Genomic DNA, 19,568 nt, shown 5'->3' with positions numbered 1-19,568 from the left:
CATGCATTCAAATCAACCATTTCCTTTAACATTCATTAAGCAAGAACATGAATCAACTTATGCAATGCTTTAAACTCATTTGGCTTGGTAATAAAGGTTTAGAGACAATGATGGTCTCTCTTTCGAGTGGGGCTTATCAATATCAATGTTATCTCATAAAAAAAATGGATTGAGCTTTAGAAGAAGGCTAAAGGTAAGAACAATTAGACACATACAAAAACAAAACCTTGTCTACCCAAAGGTACCCCAAGTGTTTATCCTATCATTCTAATCCCAAATTGTCCTAGTTCTACCATTTATCTTCATCTCTTTTTAAATACCCTTTTCTCTTTTGTTTTTAAGCATTAGGAGAGGTTTCTTATTTGAATCAACTAGTGGAATGGGGTTTCTTTCTTACTTGCTATGGTTCCCTTTTGCTTCTTATTTCTTAAGACATAAAAGCTTTTTGCTAGACTCTTCTTTTCTTTCTTTCTTTTACTTTGATTAGAACCATCTTTAACAATCTCATACTTTCCATTCTTTCACTAGAGCTTAAATTTACTTAAACACATTCCCCTCCTAAAGACTCTAACCTTTTCTTTCTCTTTTTTTTTCTTTTTCAAAACAACCAAGTCCCAAACCCAAGAATTAAACCACCTAGTACTATCTAGTTTGAAAATTGCAAACTAGAACTACACAAGGCTTTACTCTTGTCAGCTCAAACCTAACAATTTCTACCAAGCTCAATCCCAAAAAGGTCTTACACACACAAGAATAAACATGGCTTGAAAGAAGGATTGATTAAGGGTATTGGAAACTGATTTTAATGATAAAATCAGCTACTTGGATCAACAAGAGTGGTAAAAAGGAGAAAGATGATCCAAATATGTAAATGGTATCCATGAGTTTAAAGCAATGCACAAATTGATAATTCAAAGTCAATATTAGGTTCTTATAAGTAGGAAATGACATCAAATCACAACATGCTTCAATTTAGACCAAATGCAATGCAGGAATTCAAGGCTTGGTTCAATCTTATGCTTCTAGCTACTCAACTAGGATCAAAGTACTATTAACTTGGGCATTGATCCTATTTTAGTACATTTAAACAAGTTAACAAGGCTAAACTCATCATAGATCCCTAATACAAATATTAAACAGTTCTATATGAAACATGCTAAACAAGATCCTAATATGCAATGCAAACTACATGAACACTCTTTTTTTATAAAGATTTTTGCAAAAATATTCATATTTTTTTGTTTTTTTCTATGCCTTAGATGAAATGCAAATACTAACATGATAATGCTAAAAATTTGAAATAAGAAAACAAAACACAACATCAAATACTATCTCAAAACCTCCCCTAAACTTAAATTACACACTCCACTGTGTAAGAGAAATTTGAAAGAGGATTCAAGACTCAAAATAAAATAAAACTAGAGATGCAATGGTATTTACAATAGAGAGGTGATGTTGGTACCTTATGGGTTGTGGAAGAAGTTGTCCACATCCTCATTCATGCTGTCAAATGTGTAGCTGGAGCTTGGAGCTTGATTTTGAGGTGGGGAAGGAGGCAACTCAACGATGGCCATCGACTGGTGCTCGGTCGAGTGGGCTGGTCGAGTTGGTCTCCGATTCTTCCTTTCTTCCTCTGATTAGACTCTCTTGCCTTCTTGACCATGAAAACACAAAAACAAAAATCAAAATACCAAAACCCCCTAAACTATATAGACAGAGATACCTTAGGGACTTCCTCCCTAGTGATCTTGTTTAAAGTCACTAAGCTTGACTTCTTCTAGCTTTTCAAGCTTGAGGAGCATCCTTGAGAAACATTGTGCACTTCCCATGTTTCTCCTTTTCTCCCCACTATTTCTTAACTCTCTGACCATTAACTGTAAACTCACTACCATCTTTGTTGAGAAATGTGACAGTTCCAAATGGTAAAACCTCCTTATTTCAAAAGGACCTCCCCACCTACTTTTCAATTTCCCAGGAAACAGTTTGAGCTTTGAGTTGAAAAGTAAAGCTTGGTGGTCTCCAACCTTTAGATCCTTAATGACAATCTTCTTGTCATGGAAAGCTTTTGTTTTTTCCTTGTAGATTTTGGAGCTCTCATAAGCTTCCAATCTGATCTCCTCAAGCTCATGCAAATCAAGGCTTCTCTTAGCTTGTGCTATTTCTAGATCTAGGTTCAAAAGTTTGATTGCCCATAAAGCTTTATACTCAACCTCAACTGGAAGATGGCAAGACTTTCCATAGACAATTTGAAATGGAGTTCTTCCTATTGGTGTTTTGAAAGCTGTTCTATAAGCCCAAAGTGTTTCATCAAGTTTGTTAGACCAATCTTTTCTTGTTGCTCCCATTATCCTTGATAGAATGGCTTTGATTTGCTTATTTGAAACTTCAACTTGCCCACTTGTTTGAGGGTGATAAGCTGTTGACACCTTGTGTTTAACTCCATATTTCGTTAGCATTCCTTCAAAGATCTTGTTGATGAAGTGTGTCCCTCCATCACTAATCACAACTCTTGGAATTCCATATCTTAGGGAAGATTATGGTCTTAAAAAGCTTAAGAACCACCTTTTGATCATTAATAGGGCTAGCAATAGCTTCTACCCACTTAAAGACATATTCCACTGCTACTAAATATGAATTGGATTTTGGGGCATTTCATTTCTTCTTGTAATATTTCCTTTCTTTGGCAAGCATCACACTTTGTAATGAATTTGTGAGTATCTTTGAATAAAGTAGGCCACCATAAACCAGCTTGTAGGACTTTCTGGGCAGTCTTGAAGGTTGCAAAATGACCTCCATAAGCAGAACCATGACAATGTCCCAACACTCCTTCAACTTCATTCTCTGCTATACACCTCCTAAACAGTCCATCTGATCCCTTTTTGTACAAGTAAGGTTCATCCCAATAGTAACCATTGATGTCCTTGAGCAGTTTCTTCTTCTTGTAAGGGTCCATGTCTGCTGGGATTTCTTCACATACTTTGTAGTTAACTATATCAGCATACCATGGCAAATCTTCACTATCAAGCGCCATTCATTCCTCCATTTGGTCCTCCTCAACACAAACATAAAAGAAAAAAAAATCAAAACGACAAGGAAAAATAAACATTTGTACAATGATACCTTAGGGACTTCCTCCCTAGTGAGCTTGTTTAAAAGTCTCTAAGTTTGACTTTTGGTGCCCTTTCGGGCTTGGGTTGGAGTTCAAAGAGGTGATGAAATCCTCCTTGGTGTAACTTGATCACTGTGAAACTATGTACTCGGTCGAGTGCTTGGTCGAGTGACCTTTTCTTCTGCTTCTTCCGGCCGGTCGAGTCTTTCTCCGCACACGGTCGAGTGTCTGGTCGAGTGTGGTGGTCGAGTGGACTTCCGGATCTTGATTCTTCTGCTCTAGCTCCCTTGTCTTGTTCACTTGATAGCTCCAATCCTCCTCAGCATCCTTCCATGCTTCTTAGGATCCAAAATCACCTGCTTGTGCTAAAAACTATGCAAATGCAATGCAACTCTACTCTAATGCATAAACAGTCATAAAGCTATTCAATAATGGTCAAACTAGATAGTAAATCAAGCAAAAGATGTGAATATACTAAGGTAAAACAAGGTGAAATATATGAATATCACACCTAAACCATGAAACTTCTTCACTTGGTGGTAGCTTTGGTGGCCTCAACTTGTACATAATGGGATCAGCCTGCACATTTTTTTATTCCATGTCATACTTGAACACTCCCATTTCAAAACATCTTACAATTATGTCTTGAATACCAAGTACCCATCTTGTAGCCTGCTGATCACGGATTTTCCTTGTAGACATCACCACCATTATACACCTTATTCTTTCTAATTCCACAAGTCTTGTCTTCTGAAAAATCAAATGTCCAATGATGGACTCCATTAGTGGAAAAGTGCGATTATCTGCTAAACGATGAAGTTTCTTTTCTGGACCTTGAAGGAAACACCACCTCTTTAATTCGGATAACACTATAGTCATAACATCTAGTCCTCTATCCTTCTTTCCTCTATCAAATACCAACCATCTACACCTACTACTACTGGCCCCTAAAAAATCCATCTTGTCCTCAAGATGAAGTGACAAGCGCTAAACATTCTGTAGCAGTGATGCTAAATCTTCCAAAATTACCCAATTACACTCCCTATCGAGCTTTTGTGTCTTCTCCTTGGGTCCATTTACGAACATGTAATGACTTTGCTGTATCTTCTGGATTGACACTAGAAACTCATTGGACATAACAGTGTTTCTCTTAAAATCTGTAACATGGAACCTTTGCAGCATCATCATCACCCAATTGCTACTATAAAATCTCAACAACAAGTTCCATTGAGCTTGTTCATCTAACCATTCTCCAGGCTCCCATACACTCCTAATCCAAGAGAGAGTTGTCTTTTGTTCCTTCACCTCACAAGCTCCCACCAAAATTTTAGTAACACCGTAGATACCCTTGTTTACAACAGATCCTAGACTTGTAATTATAGCCAAATCCTTCTTTTGTGATATTCTTATCTCGACCAAATGATAGAAATGCTCCACGGAAGATCTCTTAACTTTTGCGTGTTGACTTTCCCGTAATGGTAGAGCAAGAGAGTCACATTGCCTTCCTCTTTTAAACCGGGCTCTGTGGAAACATTTCTTCACCAAAATCTTTTTAAGAAACATTGACTGTCTTGAGCAATGAGGTTTTGAAATCCCAAAATCATAAGAAACTTTCTGGGTGGAGACGCACACAACTTGTTCGACGAAATTTCCAAGAGGAATTGTTGAGTTTTCCACCAGCTTTTGTTTACCAGATTTTGCTCCTGAAGTTTTCTGCATCTCAAGGTTTTGTGTGGGTTGTGGTGTTGGAATGGCCTTCTGAATTTGAACATCCACCACCTGTTCGACCAAGTCACACACAGGAATTTTCAAGTTTTGTTGAGATTCTTCAACCTCATAATCATTTGGTTTCTTCATCTCTGAAACCCAGACGCTGCGATTGTTGCACTCCGTCTGTTCCACACACGACTCTGGAAAGGTAACCAGAAATAATGAGGGAGAGAGGTATTGCACCGTTAATGGCGGAGAGGAGATAAGAGAAGAGATTAGAGGCAAAGAGAAGAAAAAGAAAGAGATTAAGAATTGTTTTGTTAATTATTCATTTGATACCCCAACCCTAAACCAAGGTTCCTTCTTAAATACAGACTCCACATAAACGCTACATATAAAACGACATCACATTGTCTTGATAAGTAAAGACTCTCTTTCAAACTAAGTCTCTTCCCAACTCTAGCTTTCCTTACCTTAGTCATCAGCTTTCTTTTCATACAAGCCACAGGGGGTCGTAACCTATCAATACTCCGGTCCTGAAGAACCAATTTGTCCTCAAGTGAGTATTAGGTGTAGATGGTTGGTATTTGATAGAAGAGAGAAGGATAGAGGACTAGATGTTATGACTATAGTGTTATCCGAATTAAAGAGGTGGTGTTTCCTTCAAGATCCATAAAAGAAACACCACCTCTAATTCAGATAACACTATAGTCATAACATCTAGTCTTCTATCCTTCTTTCCTCTATCAAATACCAACCATCTATACCTACTATATTGTGATTACTAGTGTGCTAACCAAAATTTGAAAATATTGTTGAGTCTCTCTTATTGCTTTGTATAAATCCAACTATCATAGTTAATCATACTCTTTGAAAATTAGAAAAAAAACACAACAACAAAAGAAGACAATGAATCTGAAATAAAGATCAATAAATCTAAAATATAGAAAAGTCAAAAAACTTGAATCGATTAAAATATTGTGGAAAAAAAATATATGAGAAATATTAGAAAACAATAATAATGGAAATGTGGAGAAAGCAAGAGAACAAAAGATGGATTGAGGCTCTGATTGGTAACAGCTGTTAGTTTTGGTTGTAGAGACTTTGACTTTAAAATTTTAGCTGCAGAGAATTTGGTTGTAGATGCTTTGACTGTAGAAACTTTAACTGTTAAAATCTGATTGTTTACCAATAACTTTTAAAGCTGTAGCTGTTATTTTTATTATTATTAATAAATCTATATTATGTTAAAAATTAATTCATTTAGCACTTTAATGACAAATTAATTTTTATTAATGATAAATTAAAATTCTAAAAAATATAAGTCAATCAAATATTTGATTTTGTTTGAAAAACAAATAAAAACAAACAACTATAATTAAGAAGAAGAAATAAATAATTTATTAAGTTATTTGAAATAATGCAAAAATATAAAATGCATTGAGTAGTTATATGAGCAGTCAAAAATCCATCTACCACTAATCAAGGCATTGTTTGAATGTTATTTTTTTTTGGGGTAGGGAATGTTTTTCTCTATTATTAATGATAAATTTCATAAACTCTTTTACAGTATTATTAGTAATGATGATGAAAAAATAAAATTTATTATTAAAATGGATCTTAAAAGAAAGAAAAAAAAATGAGAATAATTAATTTATAAAAATAAAAGATGTAAAAAATGTATATATACTTTTAGAGAGCTTTTAAATATAAAAGGGAGAAAAAAAAAGAATGCTTTAAAATTGTTTAGTTTTTAAAACATGGGTTTTGATGCTTAATTGACTTTCAATGCTTAAAAAGAATAAAAGCATAAAAAGTTTGATTGGCAAAAAAGTGACTGTCAAAACTTTAAACATGTTTAAAGTCTTATAAATGTGCTACCAATCAGGGCCTTAGTCTAACATGAATTAGATTTTTGTTGAGAATTGTGAAACCCTTTAAGAAATGTAATATTAAGGGATCTATCTTTCTTTTGTTGTATAATATTTTTTTAATATAAAATTAGAAACTTGATCGGAGAAGTTGAGTTTATTTTTTTATTAGTTATTTTTTAATCATGGACAAATCCTATATGGCATGTTTTTGTTGGGTAAGAGACTTGTGATTTATAGAGTACATGATGTAAATATGTTTACGTTTTCTAACTATAATTGGAGTATTGGAAAATCAAAGATCTTCTCATTTCCAAAGAATTATATGTTAAAATTATTTTCTAAACTTGCTCATCAAGAATTTTACTAATCTTAAATGAAAGAATGTGTGTACAGTACAAAAACCCCTACAGTCTTACTTAAACACTATAAAGACTTTTTGTTTACATCACCTAAAATCATCAAATTCTACCACACTTATTCCAAAACAAATACACTTTAACCTACTGTAATGGCTGCTTCATTTTATTACCTAAGGAAGCATTCAAATTTTGAAGGTCTACGCTTATAGAATATTTAAGGAACCAATTTATAAATTATGCCAAAAAGAAATCAGCATCAAAGCATCTTACAAATAAGGTCAAATCATTTATAAATTAGGACAATAACACTATTGTTTCAAAGAAAATTACTAAAAACTTTATTTCAAAATTAATATACGGTAGAAAAAACCCTACCATTTTACTTAAACACTAGAAATACTCTTCATTTTATATCACCTAAAATCACCAAATTATTTTGGAAAGCAAATACACTTAAACCTACTACTCTGATGGCTGCTTCATTTTCTTACCTAAAAAGGCATTCAAATTTGGAAGGTTTACTCTTATGGAATATCTAAGAAACCATTTTTTTTTCTCTGAATGATATATATTAGAAAGTATGTTAAACGTTTTTAACTTTACAACTGTACTCACTAACCATCAAGACAAAATAGAGGTAAGGATAATCAAAATAGCCACCCTGAAAAGCTCTATAAACGAATAGAAGCACTATCAGAGACAAAAAGGTTATGAAGCCAAAAGGGATACCCGATTGCTACATATGATTGGCGGCGATCCTCTCTTGTAACACTCTTAGCGATTAGGTGAGCGACAAGGTTAGAGGTTCTTTCTTCTAACAACAATTTCCACTGCAAAAAACTTCTCAGGGCATTTGCTACAGAGCGTGACTGAAACTTGAAAGATAGCCACGCTGGAGGTCTTTCAACAGCTCCCATGAGAGTTGAATCCTCAGAAGTGAAGACTACCTTATCAAAGTTGAGGTTTTGCATACGTTCACATGCCCATAACCAACATAGAAGACTAGCATCCATCTTGCTGAAAACTGAAGCAAAGGATCTTCCACTATGCATAAGAGTTTCCCCTTTCTCATTTCTTAGTACCCAGGCAGCTCCTCATGTACTCGTTTCTTTATCTAAGAAATCATTAAGGGAAAACGGCCAAAATCCACCCTAACTATTTCTGAAACGCTTTTTTATACCTGAACTATAACCTCCAGCAAATAACAATCCCAACCCAATTTAAATTCAAATTCTCTACCCAAACTGTTTAGAATGTTGTAAATTTCAACATCCGTTTTAACGGGGTTAAATGGTGGATTAACGGTGCTGACTCAGATGACGATGTGGCATTACGAGTCAGTAAAACGACGTCGTTTTGTTCTTGCCACAACACACACAAAAAGAACAAAACGACGTCGTTTTACCGACTCGTAATGTCACGTCGTCATCTGAGTCAGCACCATTAATCCACCATTTAACTCCATTAAAACAGATGCTGGAATTTACAACATTCTAAACAATTTGGGTAAAGAATTTGAATTTAAATTGGGTTGGGGTTGTTATTTGCTAGGGTTTATAGTTTAGGTATAAAAAAAGCGTTTCAGAAATAGTTGGGGTGGATTTTGGCTATTTTCCGTTGGACCTAGTCGTTTATAAATTATTCATCCTCATTACCATCATCTACATTGACTCTCATTTGCTTCTCATACTAATTAGATTTTTTTTCCTAATTGAAGGTATATGCTTTACTGGACAATTTTGCTCATTTTTAAATTTACGATTTGATTTCAATCTGATCTTACCAACCCTGTATAGTGTTAATTCTCTAGAAACAGTTTCATGTACCTTATAATTGATTTCTAAAATTTCTTAAAATTATAGATACTAAATTTTATAAAACAACCACAAATTAACAAACAAAGACAACACCACAAATTAACAAACGAAGACAACATATATATTTGTGTAAATAGTGAAAATCTAGATTTTTAACAAAATTGCAAAAGATTTGACATTTACTACCTCAAGAAAATAAATCAATAGAATTATCTCCATAACGTTTTTGGTTAATTACGTGTTGTCACGTTATAAAAGTCTAATTTAATTTTTTTTTTTCTTTCAAATTAATTTAATTCTTTCATGGTCAAACAATCTACAATAATTTAATTTCAACTTGCAAAATAAATAATTTTTAATTTTAATTTTGGTTTATCAATCGACCACCGTTTTGTTCAGTCCTTTGTATATCGCTTCTCCTAATTAAACCCTAAAAAGATTCATCATCACATCATCATCGTCTTCCAAACTTTGAGTAACGGTCTCTCATGGATACTCGTCGCGGAGCTCTTGCTGTTCCTAAAGTCCGTCGAGTAGGTTTCTTCACACCAACCGAGCCGCCTCCAGAGTCATCACAACGACCGAATCGAAGCCAATCCGGTCCGGTTGAGGCAACGACTTCTTCCTCTCCTCTCTCCGATTCACCCTCCGGAAACCTAATTTCTCCGGTCTTAATTCCACCGTCGCGTCACCATTCTGACAATTTAACCTCTCACGCTGCTGCTCCTGTACCCGTTCCTGGACCTGCCGCCTTTCGCCGATACTTAGCTCATGATCGGAGTCTTCACATCGGTAGTTACAATGCTCCGGATTCGCTTCTGGGAACATCACCACCGTCGAGTAACGGAGAGTTTTCTGAGGATTCGGTTTCTCTGTTTGGGTTCCAACGGAGCGATTCGACGAAATTATCGGCGAGTTTTCCTAATGGAGGATTCGATTTGACTTTAGCAGTTAGAGCTCCTCAGGAGCCTGAAACCAAAATTGCGACCGCGTCAGCTTCTGAAGGGAAGAAGAAGATCGCCGAAGTTTCTGGTATGTATTCAAATCGATTTGAGGGTCTATTGAATAATTTGCGTGTAGCTCTTTGTATAGTTTATGTATTGAGTTTAGTGACCTTTATGATGTAACACATCTGATGAGGCAGCCTGTAGTGCCGTAGGGACTAGGTAGAGGCCAGGAAATGAATATCTTGTTCGGAAAGCTCTGTAACTTGGCTATGCGTTTGATCTCATGGAGAGGTTTAGGGAGTCTGGCCTCGTTGCTTATGCGACTTGATTTCCCTTTTTGCTTTCGGCATGACCGGTGCGATTCCGGTTCAGGATTTGGTTGGATGACCATTCTCTGGCCAGGTTGATGATAGTTGTGATTTTGTCTTGAGAAGGCAGAGATGAATATTCTCCGGCTCTGATGATGACCACACAAGTGTATGTGGAGACTATTTAATGTTGAGTCTGGTTTGGAAGCAAAGTCTGGTGAGCAATTCCTGCCACGGTCATTGATAGCTGGACTCTGAATTTGAGTCACAGAGTCGTGCTTTGAAGACAAAACTCAGCTAGAAACATAGGGTCTTTAAGCTCCACTTCCAAACTAGACTTGCCTTTAGAATCAGAAGTTAAATACCTATTTTGTATTTAGTATCAACTGTGACCATATGAAATGATGTGGATTTGAGTCGTTCAATTATTGCCATGCACAGATGTTTCCTTCTAGGTTTGCATTTCGTTACTTACAGAAAGAATATCATGCAGGAAAGAGTGAATCTGTGACCACAAAACCCCAGAAGGAAAAGGAACCAAAATCGCTGAAAGATAAAACCACCAAAGCAGAAAGGCGAGCCATCCAAGAGGCACAACGGGCAGCAAAAGGTTCTCGTTTCGTTCAATATTTTTGCTGTGTTTTCCGTTTACATTAAAGTGACATGTAAAATCATCTGAATGCTTCCCTCTTGCTAATTTTAGGCGAAGGAAAAAGACATGCAGATGAGTCTGGTAAAGCTAATCCTGGCATGGCTGCTAAAAAGCCTCAACCAAAGAAAGAAAGACCTCCCGTCACATCCTCTGTTTCTGAAAAGACAGCTGTAGCAGTAGAAAAAGAGAAGAGGATGGATGTCCCTCAGACACAAATGCAGTATGATGATAAAAGCCGAGTGGATAAAGCTAAGAGGCGTGCTGTGGTTGAACAGACCGAGATCAAGAACAAAGTTGAATTATTTCTCCACCTTCCTCAATACGAACGTGGCAATCAGCTTCCCAATTTAAGCTCCAGTTTTTTCACACTTGATACCATACACCATGCAGTCTATAAGGTATCCCTACTTGTTTAGATGTGTGGCTGTGAAATGTTTGAATGTTAAGCTTTTGAACTGGAATCCACAAGATTTGAAGTAAAGCCTAGTGGTTTATTTCATCAAATGACATGCACATGTATTTTGTTTATCTTAGGTGGGATTGCAACATTTGGCTGGAGATATATCTGGGGACAATGCGCGATGCATTGCCATGCTCCAAGCATTTCAAGAAGCTATAAAAGATTACACTACACCTCCTATGAAAGATCTGACCATGGACTTGACAACCAAAATCAACGGTTATGTTTCATTCTTGATAGAATGTCGTCCACTCTCCATGAGCATGGGAAACGCAATCAGGTTCCTGAAGAACCAAATCAGAAAATTACCTGTAAACCTGTCAGAGCCAGAGGCAAAAGCTTCCCTGTGTTCGGACATTGGACGGTTTATAGATGAAAAGATAATTCTTGCAGACAAGGTGATCGTACAACACGCCGTAACAAAAATCAGAGATGGAGAGGTTCTTCTCACATACGGATTCTCTTGTGTGGTTGAGATGATTCTCTTATACGCTCATGAGATTGGGAAAAAATTCCGTGTAGTGATTGTAGACGCACGCCCAAATCTTGAAGGGCAAAAGCTACTCCGCAGACTTGTGACCCGTGGCCTCGACTGTACCTACACTCATATAAACGCCATTTCCTACATCATGCGTGAAGCAACACGAGTTTTTCTTGGGGCTTCATCAATCTTCTCGAATGGAACTCTTTACTCGAAAGTTGGTACAGCTTGCGTTGCAATGGTTGCAAACGCATTTAGTGTTCCTGTAATTGTGTGTTGTGAAGCATACAAGTTTCATGAAAGAGTCCTACTTGATTCAATCTGCTCCAATGAACTTGGTAATGTTTCACTCGCTCTTCTTTGTACCTCTTGTTGATTAGTCATTTGCTCGAAATCAGATTTTGAATGGAGATTTGCGTGTGCTGAAAATTTTACAGGGGATCCTGATGCCGTAGCCAACATACCATCATTTATTACCAAAGCAAAGCAGTCAAAGATGATGGACAACAACAAAAACCTTCAGTTCCTGAATCTAATGTAAAGCGCTTTTTAAAGTGGTTTTGAAAAAGTCATCTCAATCCTTTATCTTAGTTTCTCTTAATCTTTTTTTTTTGGTTCCAGGTACGATTCAACACCTTCAGAATATATATCTATGATCGTTTCGGATTATGGAATGGTACGTATCACAAACTTTACTGTGTTCTAAGATTATTATTATGTCTCAATACAGTGTCTGATACAATTTGTCGCTGTGTGTGTGTAAAATAGATTCCTCCGACAAGCATACCAGTGATTGTACGTGAATACAGGAGAGAAAACTTGTTGCTATAAAAAGGTAATGTGTTTAGAATATTAGCATACAACATATACAGATACAATTCACTGAGGAGAGAAAAGCTGAGTATTTAGCACAAATTATAATCATTCTTCTTTATATCTCTACTGACGAATTTTGCATTTTGTTGGAAAATTGTTTACCATTTTTACTTCAGATGATCACTCGAACCAAACTTTTGGACGAGGTTTTGAAAAATTGTTCATTGTTTAAGAATAATGTGGTTGGAAATTTGGAATGACTTCTTTTTTTGTATTCGATTTAAATTTGTATCTTTCACCCAAAAAAAAATGATAAAAAATGAGAGTAAAGTTTGCTTTTTCATAAAAAATGTCTCAAATAAAATATAGTTAAATTATGAAACGAGACCGAATTGGTCTTTGGATCTCCTCCGGGGCCTTGATCTCCATAGTATCGCATGAGGACTCGGACATAACCTGTACGGCACTCTAGGTGGTGTCGGAATCTCAGGAGCCCTGTTTCAGTCAAAGTTCCACTTTTTATTATTTATCAGAGTCAGTATGAAAATGTTTATAATCAAATATATCTTGGAAAACTGTTTCACCAAAACAGGGTAGTTTTTTTAGTGAAAAACAGAATTGGAAACAAAAAAAGAGGTTAGGAATCTTACTGTAATCCGGAAATTTCAATTTGGGAAAAGTCAAAATTAGTTAAACTATCTGAGTCTGATGTAGCTGTCCTCTGTGAGGTCTTGTGTCCCTTAACCTTTGCCGGCGTCAACTGTTCCAGTAAAGGTTGCTTTATAGCCATCACTTTGCAATCAAAATGTCTTGATACGTCAATCCCACTCATTGCCCATCTACGCAGTTTATATAAAACCATAGAGACTATAAATTACTAAGTCGTAACTGTGGGGTTCAGAATCTTTAAATTGTGACCCCGGAACTATTATATCGGTCACAAAGGTACCTACCTGTAAAGAAAGCTGTTCTGATGGAGACCAACGAGAAGCATAGAAGCACCAATCTCTTTCACAACTTGAGCAATCATTTTGCCATCATCGTCTACTTCTCTCACGATGATCTCCGTATGCGTCTGTAAAATCACGATCACAAGGTTAAAAAAACAAAACAAAGCTAATTATTCATCAAGAAAAGTGGAGTGAACTCTCCGATCAAAGATTCATTTTTCTCCACTCACGTTGACGAAAGAGTCGCAGATTTCACTGAAAGAGAGTGCGAGATGGTATCCGCAGCGGCGGAGATTACGCGCCGCCGTGGATTTCTTTTTACGCGACAGAGGAGGAGAGAAAACGTGGAGGAGGACTATGACGTCACCTTGGCGGAGGAGGTTGTGTAGTGCCCATTGTAACGCCGTCCTCGCCGCTTCTTTGTCTTCTACGACCACCACGATCCTCCGTACATCTCCCATATATGTATATTATATTCTCTCTTTCTCTAATTTTCTTTCTAGGAATTGGGTTTGGTTTAGTGTCGTAATTCTTGTGACTCTCTCTCTCTCTATGTCTGTGTAAATAATAATAAAAATTGGAATTGTGTTTGTAGTTGGAGAATAAATTAAAGTGGGTCAAATATGATATAGGGTATGAAATCATGGACCGTGTTTTTATTATTTGGGATACAGTGTATGTATGTAATATGTATTGCATCTTTACACTTTTAGGCAAGATTTTCATTTTAGTCTTTTACCATATCTCTACATATTGACCATAGGTATCATCAATCATTGTACTGTAGTGTAAATGATCTTAGAAATCATTGTTCTGATAGATAATTTTGCTTTATGGAATAATTATTAGTAACATTCTATGGCTTTTCAATTATATACTTCATCCCCTTCAAATTAGTTGTTGTTTAAGGTTTTTCCGTGTATACTAAAAAGATATATATATATATATATATATAGATTTTTAAACCATTATTAATGTTTTGTTTAATTTCATATCAACAATTAATCATGTAAATGAATAAGAATAATCTTTGTTGAAAACATTTATAAATAAATTTAAAAAAAACTAATTTGAAAATAAAAATGTATTTCTATTTAAATTTTTTTATCATTTTCTTTCGAAAAGATTGGTTTTCATGTTAGTGTTATTACAAAACCATAATTAGTAGATAGATAGATACATTAAATGCTATTTGAGAAAGGCAAACATGAATTTTTATTGGTCGTGTTGGTGCTTAAACCCGCGTCTATTAATGTACGTTTCACAATACAAAATTAGTATATCACAACTAGAAGAAAACAATCAAAATCATGTTTTCTTTTTGTCAACAATCAAAATCATTTATAATTGAAACATTAAATTTGTTTTAATATATTAATAGCCTAATAGGTGTAAATTGGTAAGGTAGCTGAAGAAAAAATCTTAATAACAATTAAGGTGCTGTGTTGAGCAATTAACATGTTTGGTAATGGTAGGACACAAATTTTCAACACCAATTAATATAATGTGTCAGTCAGTTTACGAAAGAGAGTAACACGAATTAACAAAAAAAAATCGTGGGAATAAAAGGAATTTCAATAAAACGAAGGGGTCAAAACCTAATAAACTGTATACTTTTTTTATTTAAAGTCTAATATGAACAACGCGCTACGATCCAACCGTGTCAAGTAAATAGACTTAGGCCATGAATGTTTTACAAGTTTTTACGTAGTTTTTGAATTCTAGTTTGTAGTTTTTAGATTTTAGATTTTGGTTTATAGTTTTTAGATTTTATGTTAAAAATTTATTAAAAATAGAAAAATAAAAGAAAAAAATTCAAGTCACGCTTAAAAATGAAAAACTAGTAAAACATAGATTTTGGTTTTTTTTTGAAAATTACCAAAAACCAACAAAATCTGGATTCCCTAATTTTTAGGAAATCTATTTTTTGCAAAATCTTGATTAGCTTTAAAATAGATTTTTGAAAAATCTAAAACCAAAAACACTTTTAAAATCTACACCCAGGCATGAGTAAACGAAAATTAGGTAACGCACGAAAAATTCCGTGTCAGCAGCTGACAGAAGCATATGACTTCCACATGTGTTTTTTTAACACTAAAACTGTAACGAATATGAATCTAACCCAACCTGCCCATTCTCGTAATTATTCGTGTTTTTAAGGTAATAATAATACGTGAATTAATATTTAAATCTAAAATTGTAAGAACCACAAATCCGTAAAACTTAGCCATGAATCCGGAGATGGTCCACATAAATTACATTTATATAAATAGCAAAAGTATTCATGCATATATGCAATTACGAATTTTTATTTTTGATGTAGAGAGTGTTACTATATTATTTAAGGAAATAAAAAGAATGATAGTGGGAGTGTGGGACGATGACGAGAGGAAATGGTTTGGTTGTATCTATGGGATCGACTTGTGCTTGTCTTTTCCATCCCTGGTTCAGGAAACATCCGCACACTTAGAGAGTCTCTTTCTAGGTTGGAATAATCAAAAACTTATTCATTCTTCTTATCTTTTGGAGTTATCAAGTCTAGAAGATATATATAATGCCAAAAAAGGTAAGAGAAAATGATTCAATAAACGTCAATATATCACATCCTGCAACATTATGAGATGGAGTATTTTTTTTTTTGGGCAATGTTAATGCCTTCTGTACCGACCCTGATCACCTAGTGTAATGAAATTTCTTTCTTTTGCGTACTTTAGTTTCTTGATTTTGTAAGTAATTATGTCGATGTAGCATATTATCGGACACACGTAATTATTAGAAACTTCAAATTCTCAAGTTTTTATCTTTTCCACCTATTTATCACCAGATATATTAATTTAACTCTGATGAGATATTTCAACCCAAAAAACTGATACTAGAGGATACCAACACAGAGTGTACTTTTTTAAAGGGAAAATTGCACATAGACCCACTTTTCCAAACTCCCTTGCATCCACACCCACTTCTTAAGTGTGGTATACGCTTTGGGAGTGTTTTGGCTGAGTTTACATAGTTCCCCCTTTCTTTCTCTCTCTCTTTTTTCTTTTTTTTTTTTTTTTTTTTTATCTTTATTATCATTTATTTAGTTATTATTAATAAATTTTGTATATTTTTTAACACAAAAGTTTATGATTACATTTTTTCTATATTTTAAGATACACTTTACTATATTTTAGATGAATAAATTGTATGCTATCCATTTTTAGCTGAACATTTGATTGACGATAAATAGATGGTAAACTGTGGATACTTACGTATGCTTTAATATTTTTAAAACATATAAAAACCTAATTAATTAAAAGGTTTGTGGATATTAGTAAATATCACCATGCTGATTTGGGGTTTAAAGTGTAGGGTTTAAGATTTATCATACAATTCATGGATACTAGTAACACATCACCATGTGATGATTTAGGGTATAGGGTTTAGGGTTCATGTGGTAGGAATTAGGATTTTAGGTTTTGGTTTTTGGAAAAAATCATGGTTTAGGTTTTAGTGTTTAGGATTTTATAATTTAAGACTTATGTTTTAAGACTTATGTAGATCATGTGTCAATGTTTTGGGTTTAAGGGTTAGGGGTTCGGGTTTAGAGCTTAGATTTAGGGCTTAAGATATAACGACAACATCAAATCCATATATCTATGGTCATCTGGATATCAGCAGAATACTACACCTAAATCTTTAAGGCTAACACACTAAATACTATACACGAAATGTGAAATCCTAACCATGTATATTAAAAGTGAACATTAATGCACTAACTCCATATGGATTTGAAGGTACTATACACATGTGTAACTTGTATCCACAAATTATAATAGTATCCACATGATCATGGTCATATGGACTCGATGTGTCGTTGTACCCAAACCATAAAAGTAGACCTAGACACATCATGTAAAATTTTTAGTTGAACATTTGTTCACTAATAAGTGGATGACCAATTATAGTAATTTGTGTGAAAAAAAAGAGTAAAATTCACTAAGTGATTTTGTTAAAGTATTTCTATATATTGTAATGGACAAAACTTATTTCATTAAAAAAAAGTGGATGACCAGTTACATTAAACATAACTTACTTTAACTGGTCATCCACTTATTATTGAACAAATGTTCAACTAAAAATGGAAAGTGTATAATATACTAATTTAAAAAATATATAGCAATATACATCTTAAAATGTAGAAAAAATTTAATTACAAGATATTGTATAAAAATGAACAGATAATTTTTTGATAATAACTAACTAAAGTGTTACAACAAATAAAATAATAAAAATGAGAGATAGAAACCAAATAATAAAGTAGAAGAAAAAAAACAATATATATATATAAGAAGAGAGAGAAAGAGAAGAGAGAGAAAGAGTTGAGATGTGTTTGGTTTGGTGAGGAAGTAAAAAGTGAGTGAAGTGAATTTAAAGAGGCAAGATGTAATTTTATAGGGGTAAAGTATAGTAGTAGTAGAAACTGGGTGTGAGTTTGAGAAAGTCGGTGTGGTTGCAATATTCCTTTTTTTTTTTTTTTTTTTTTTTAACCAATTACTACCCACAAAGTTAGAAACTTAACCGTGACTTTTAAATAGTTTGTCCTTTTGTCGACTGACTTGATGAACGTTGTGCTATAAAATATCCATGCTCTTAATTAAGTCTATGAATTTGATAGATTCCGATACAAAAGGATCATATGTGTAACAACATAGATTACTTTTTTGAGGAACCAACAAATAACTCGGAACATGTGAATGTTGTTCAAGTTTCAAATTTTAACAAAAGCATAATGGAATTCTAACAAGGACTTGTAGCTTCGTACTTCTAGTTCTAGGTTATTAATTGTTCGATCATGCTATATGTTGCTTAAAACGGGGTTTCTATGATTCTCAGGTTGCTTCCGGGGTGTTGATAACGTCTGGAGTCTGCAGGATCGGACTAGAGAAGCTTTAAACTAAGTTTTATGGAAAAGGGTATTAAAATCTAAAACTTTAAGAACCACAAATGTGTTAACATAATCCATAAACTTGAGCTACGAATCCGGAGATTGTAGCCACTTTATTTTTATTTGTTAAAAAGTATTTTAAGGAAATAATTTGAAGATAGTGGGACATGACGCGAGGAAATGGTTTGGTTGTATTGTATCTATGGGATTTTTACTTGTGCTTCTCTTTTTCATCCTAATTCAGGAAAAACCCGCACACTTGAAGTTTCTAGTTTACATAAACTAGTAACTATACTATCTTATCTTTTGGATTTAAAAGGAACAAATATTTACAAAAATATAATACCAAAAAACAAAGGAAAAAGGATTTTAATATACGGTTTTTCTTTTTGGACAAACAAGATTTTAATACACGTAATCTAACATCCTTGTCCTACAAACTGAGATGGATATTAGATATAGTGATGGTTTACATTGGTTTAGTAAGAACCGGCAATAATTAACAGGGATTTTATACTTGTACTTATCAAGAGATGGGCAGATGGTTTATATACGCACTAGTTTCGATTCTAGCTAGAAACTTCAACCCCTCAAAATTTTCATTATTTTCGTTAACTAGGTACTAACGCACGAACTGAATATGTATAATGTAAGTTTTTAAAGTTAATCGGGCTAACATTTAGGGTGTTTTTATAATACCGTTTGGTGTATAGTAAGATTGTTTGAAACTGTAGTTTAATATATAGCGCTTATTAAGATAGATCTTTCAGCTTTCCATTCATTCACTGTGGAGGGAGAGAAATGGAAGACACTATGGGGAACCTCCTCTTCCATCTCGACACCTTGTTCGACGACTTGATCAAGATGTTCGGAACAGGGTTTACTCGATTCAGCTTTAACGAGATGGCAAATTTGATTGTTATCTGTTAACTTGGCTTGCTTCACAATAACTCTTTTGTCTCTTAATTTCTTTGTATTCTTTTAAACATAAATCATTGATGTAAAAAGTTTCAAAAACGCTATTGTAAACCGTATTTTTTGAATAAATTTTACATTATTCAAAAAAAAAAACAAAAGAATTGTGTAAGTTGTAACTTGTGTTATGTGTGTAATCTGATTTAGCTAATACAAGGCACATTAACCTAATTTTTAAGTGTG

At 34.3% G+C, this 19,568-nt stretch overlaps 2 protein-coding genes across 3 annotated transcripts; one reads left to right on the top strand and one right to left on the bottom strand.

Moving 5' to 3' along the window:
* Positions 1-9,246: 9,246 nt before the first annotated feature.
* On the top strand, positions 9,247-12,810 carry LOC104777813 (uncharacterized). Of its 2 annotated transcripts, XM_019243893.2 has the most exons (8): positions 9,247-9,901; positions 10,618-10,734; positions 10,828-11,174; positions 11,311-12,055; positions 12,155-12,254; positions 12,339-12,393; positions 12,486-12,552; positions 12,710-12,810. In XM_019243893.2, the coding sequence occupies exons 1-7, from the start codon at positions 9,358-9,360 to the stop codon at positions 12,546-12,548; spliced, it is 1,971 nt and encodes a 656-aa protein (XP_019099438.2). In that variant the 5' UTR covers positions 9,247-9,357; the 3' UTR covers positions 12,549-12,552; positions 12,710-12,810. The 2 variants fall into 2 exon arrangements, with proteins under 2 accessions (XP_019099438.2, XP_087362956.1); XM_087506830.1 differs by lacking the exon at positions 9,247-9,901 and adding an exon at positions 10,029-10,341 and having other exon boundaries at positions 12,486-12,810.
* Positions 12,784-14,155, bottom strand: LOC104777812 (uncharacterized). Its single transcript, XM_010502136.3, has 4 exons — positions 13,714-14,155; positions 13,487-13,608; positions 13,184-13,372; positions 12,784-13,028 (listed from the first exon to the last, which is right to left on the bottom strand). Exons 1-4 carry the CDS (start codon positions 13,942-13,944, stop codon positions 12,908-12,910), a joined length of 663 nt encoding a protein of 220 aa, XP_010500438.2. The 5' UTR covers positions 13,945-14,155; the 3' UTR covers positions 12,784-12,907.
* Positions 14,156-19,568: the final 5,413 nt, after the last annotated feature.

The sequence above is a fragment of the Camelina sativa genome, chromosome 3, assembly GCF_030686135.1.
Source record: "Camelina sativa cultivar CO46 ecotype springtype chromosome 3, ASM3068613v1".
Lineage (NCBI taxonomy): Eukaryota > Viridiplantae > Streptophyta > Magnoliopsida > Brassicales > Brassicaceae > Camelina > Camelina sativa.
The sequence above is the reverse complement of the archived record's forward strand: the minus strand, read 5'-3'. Positions and strand labels throughout refer to the sequence as shown.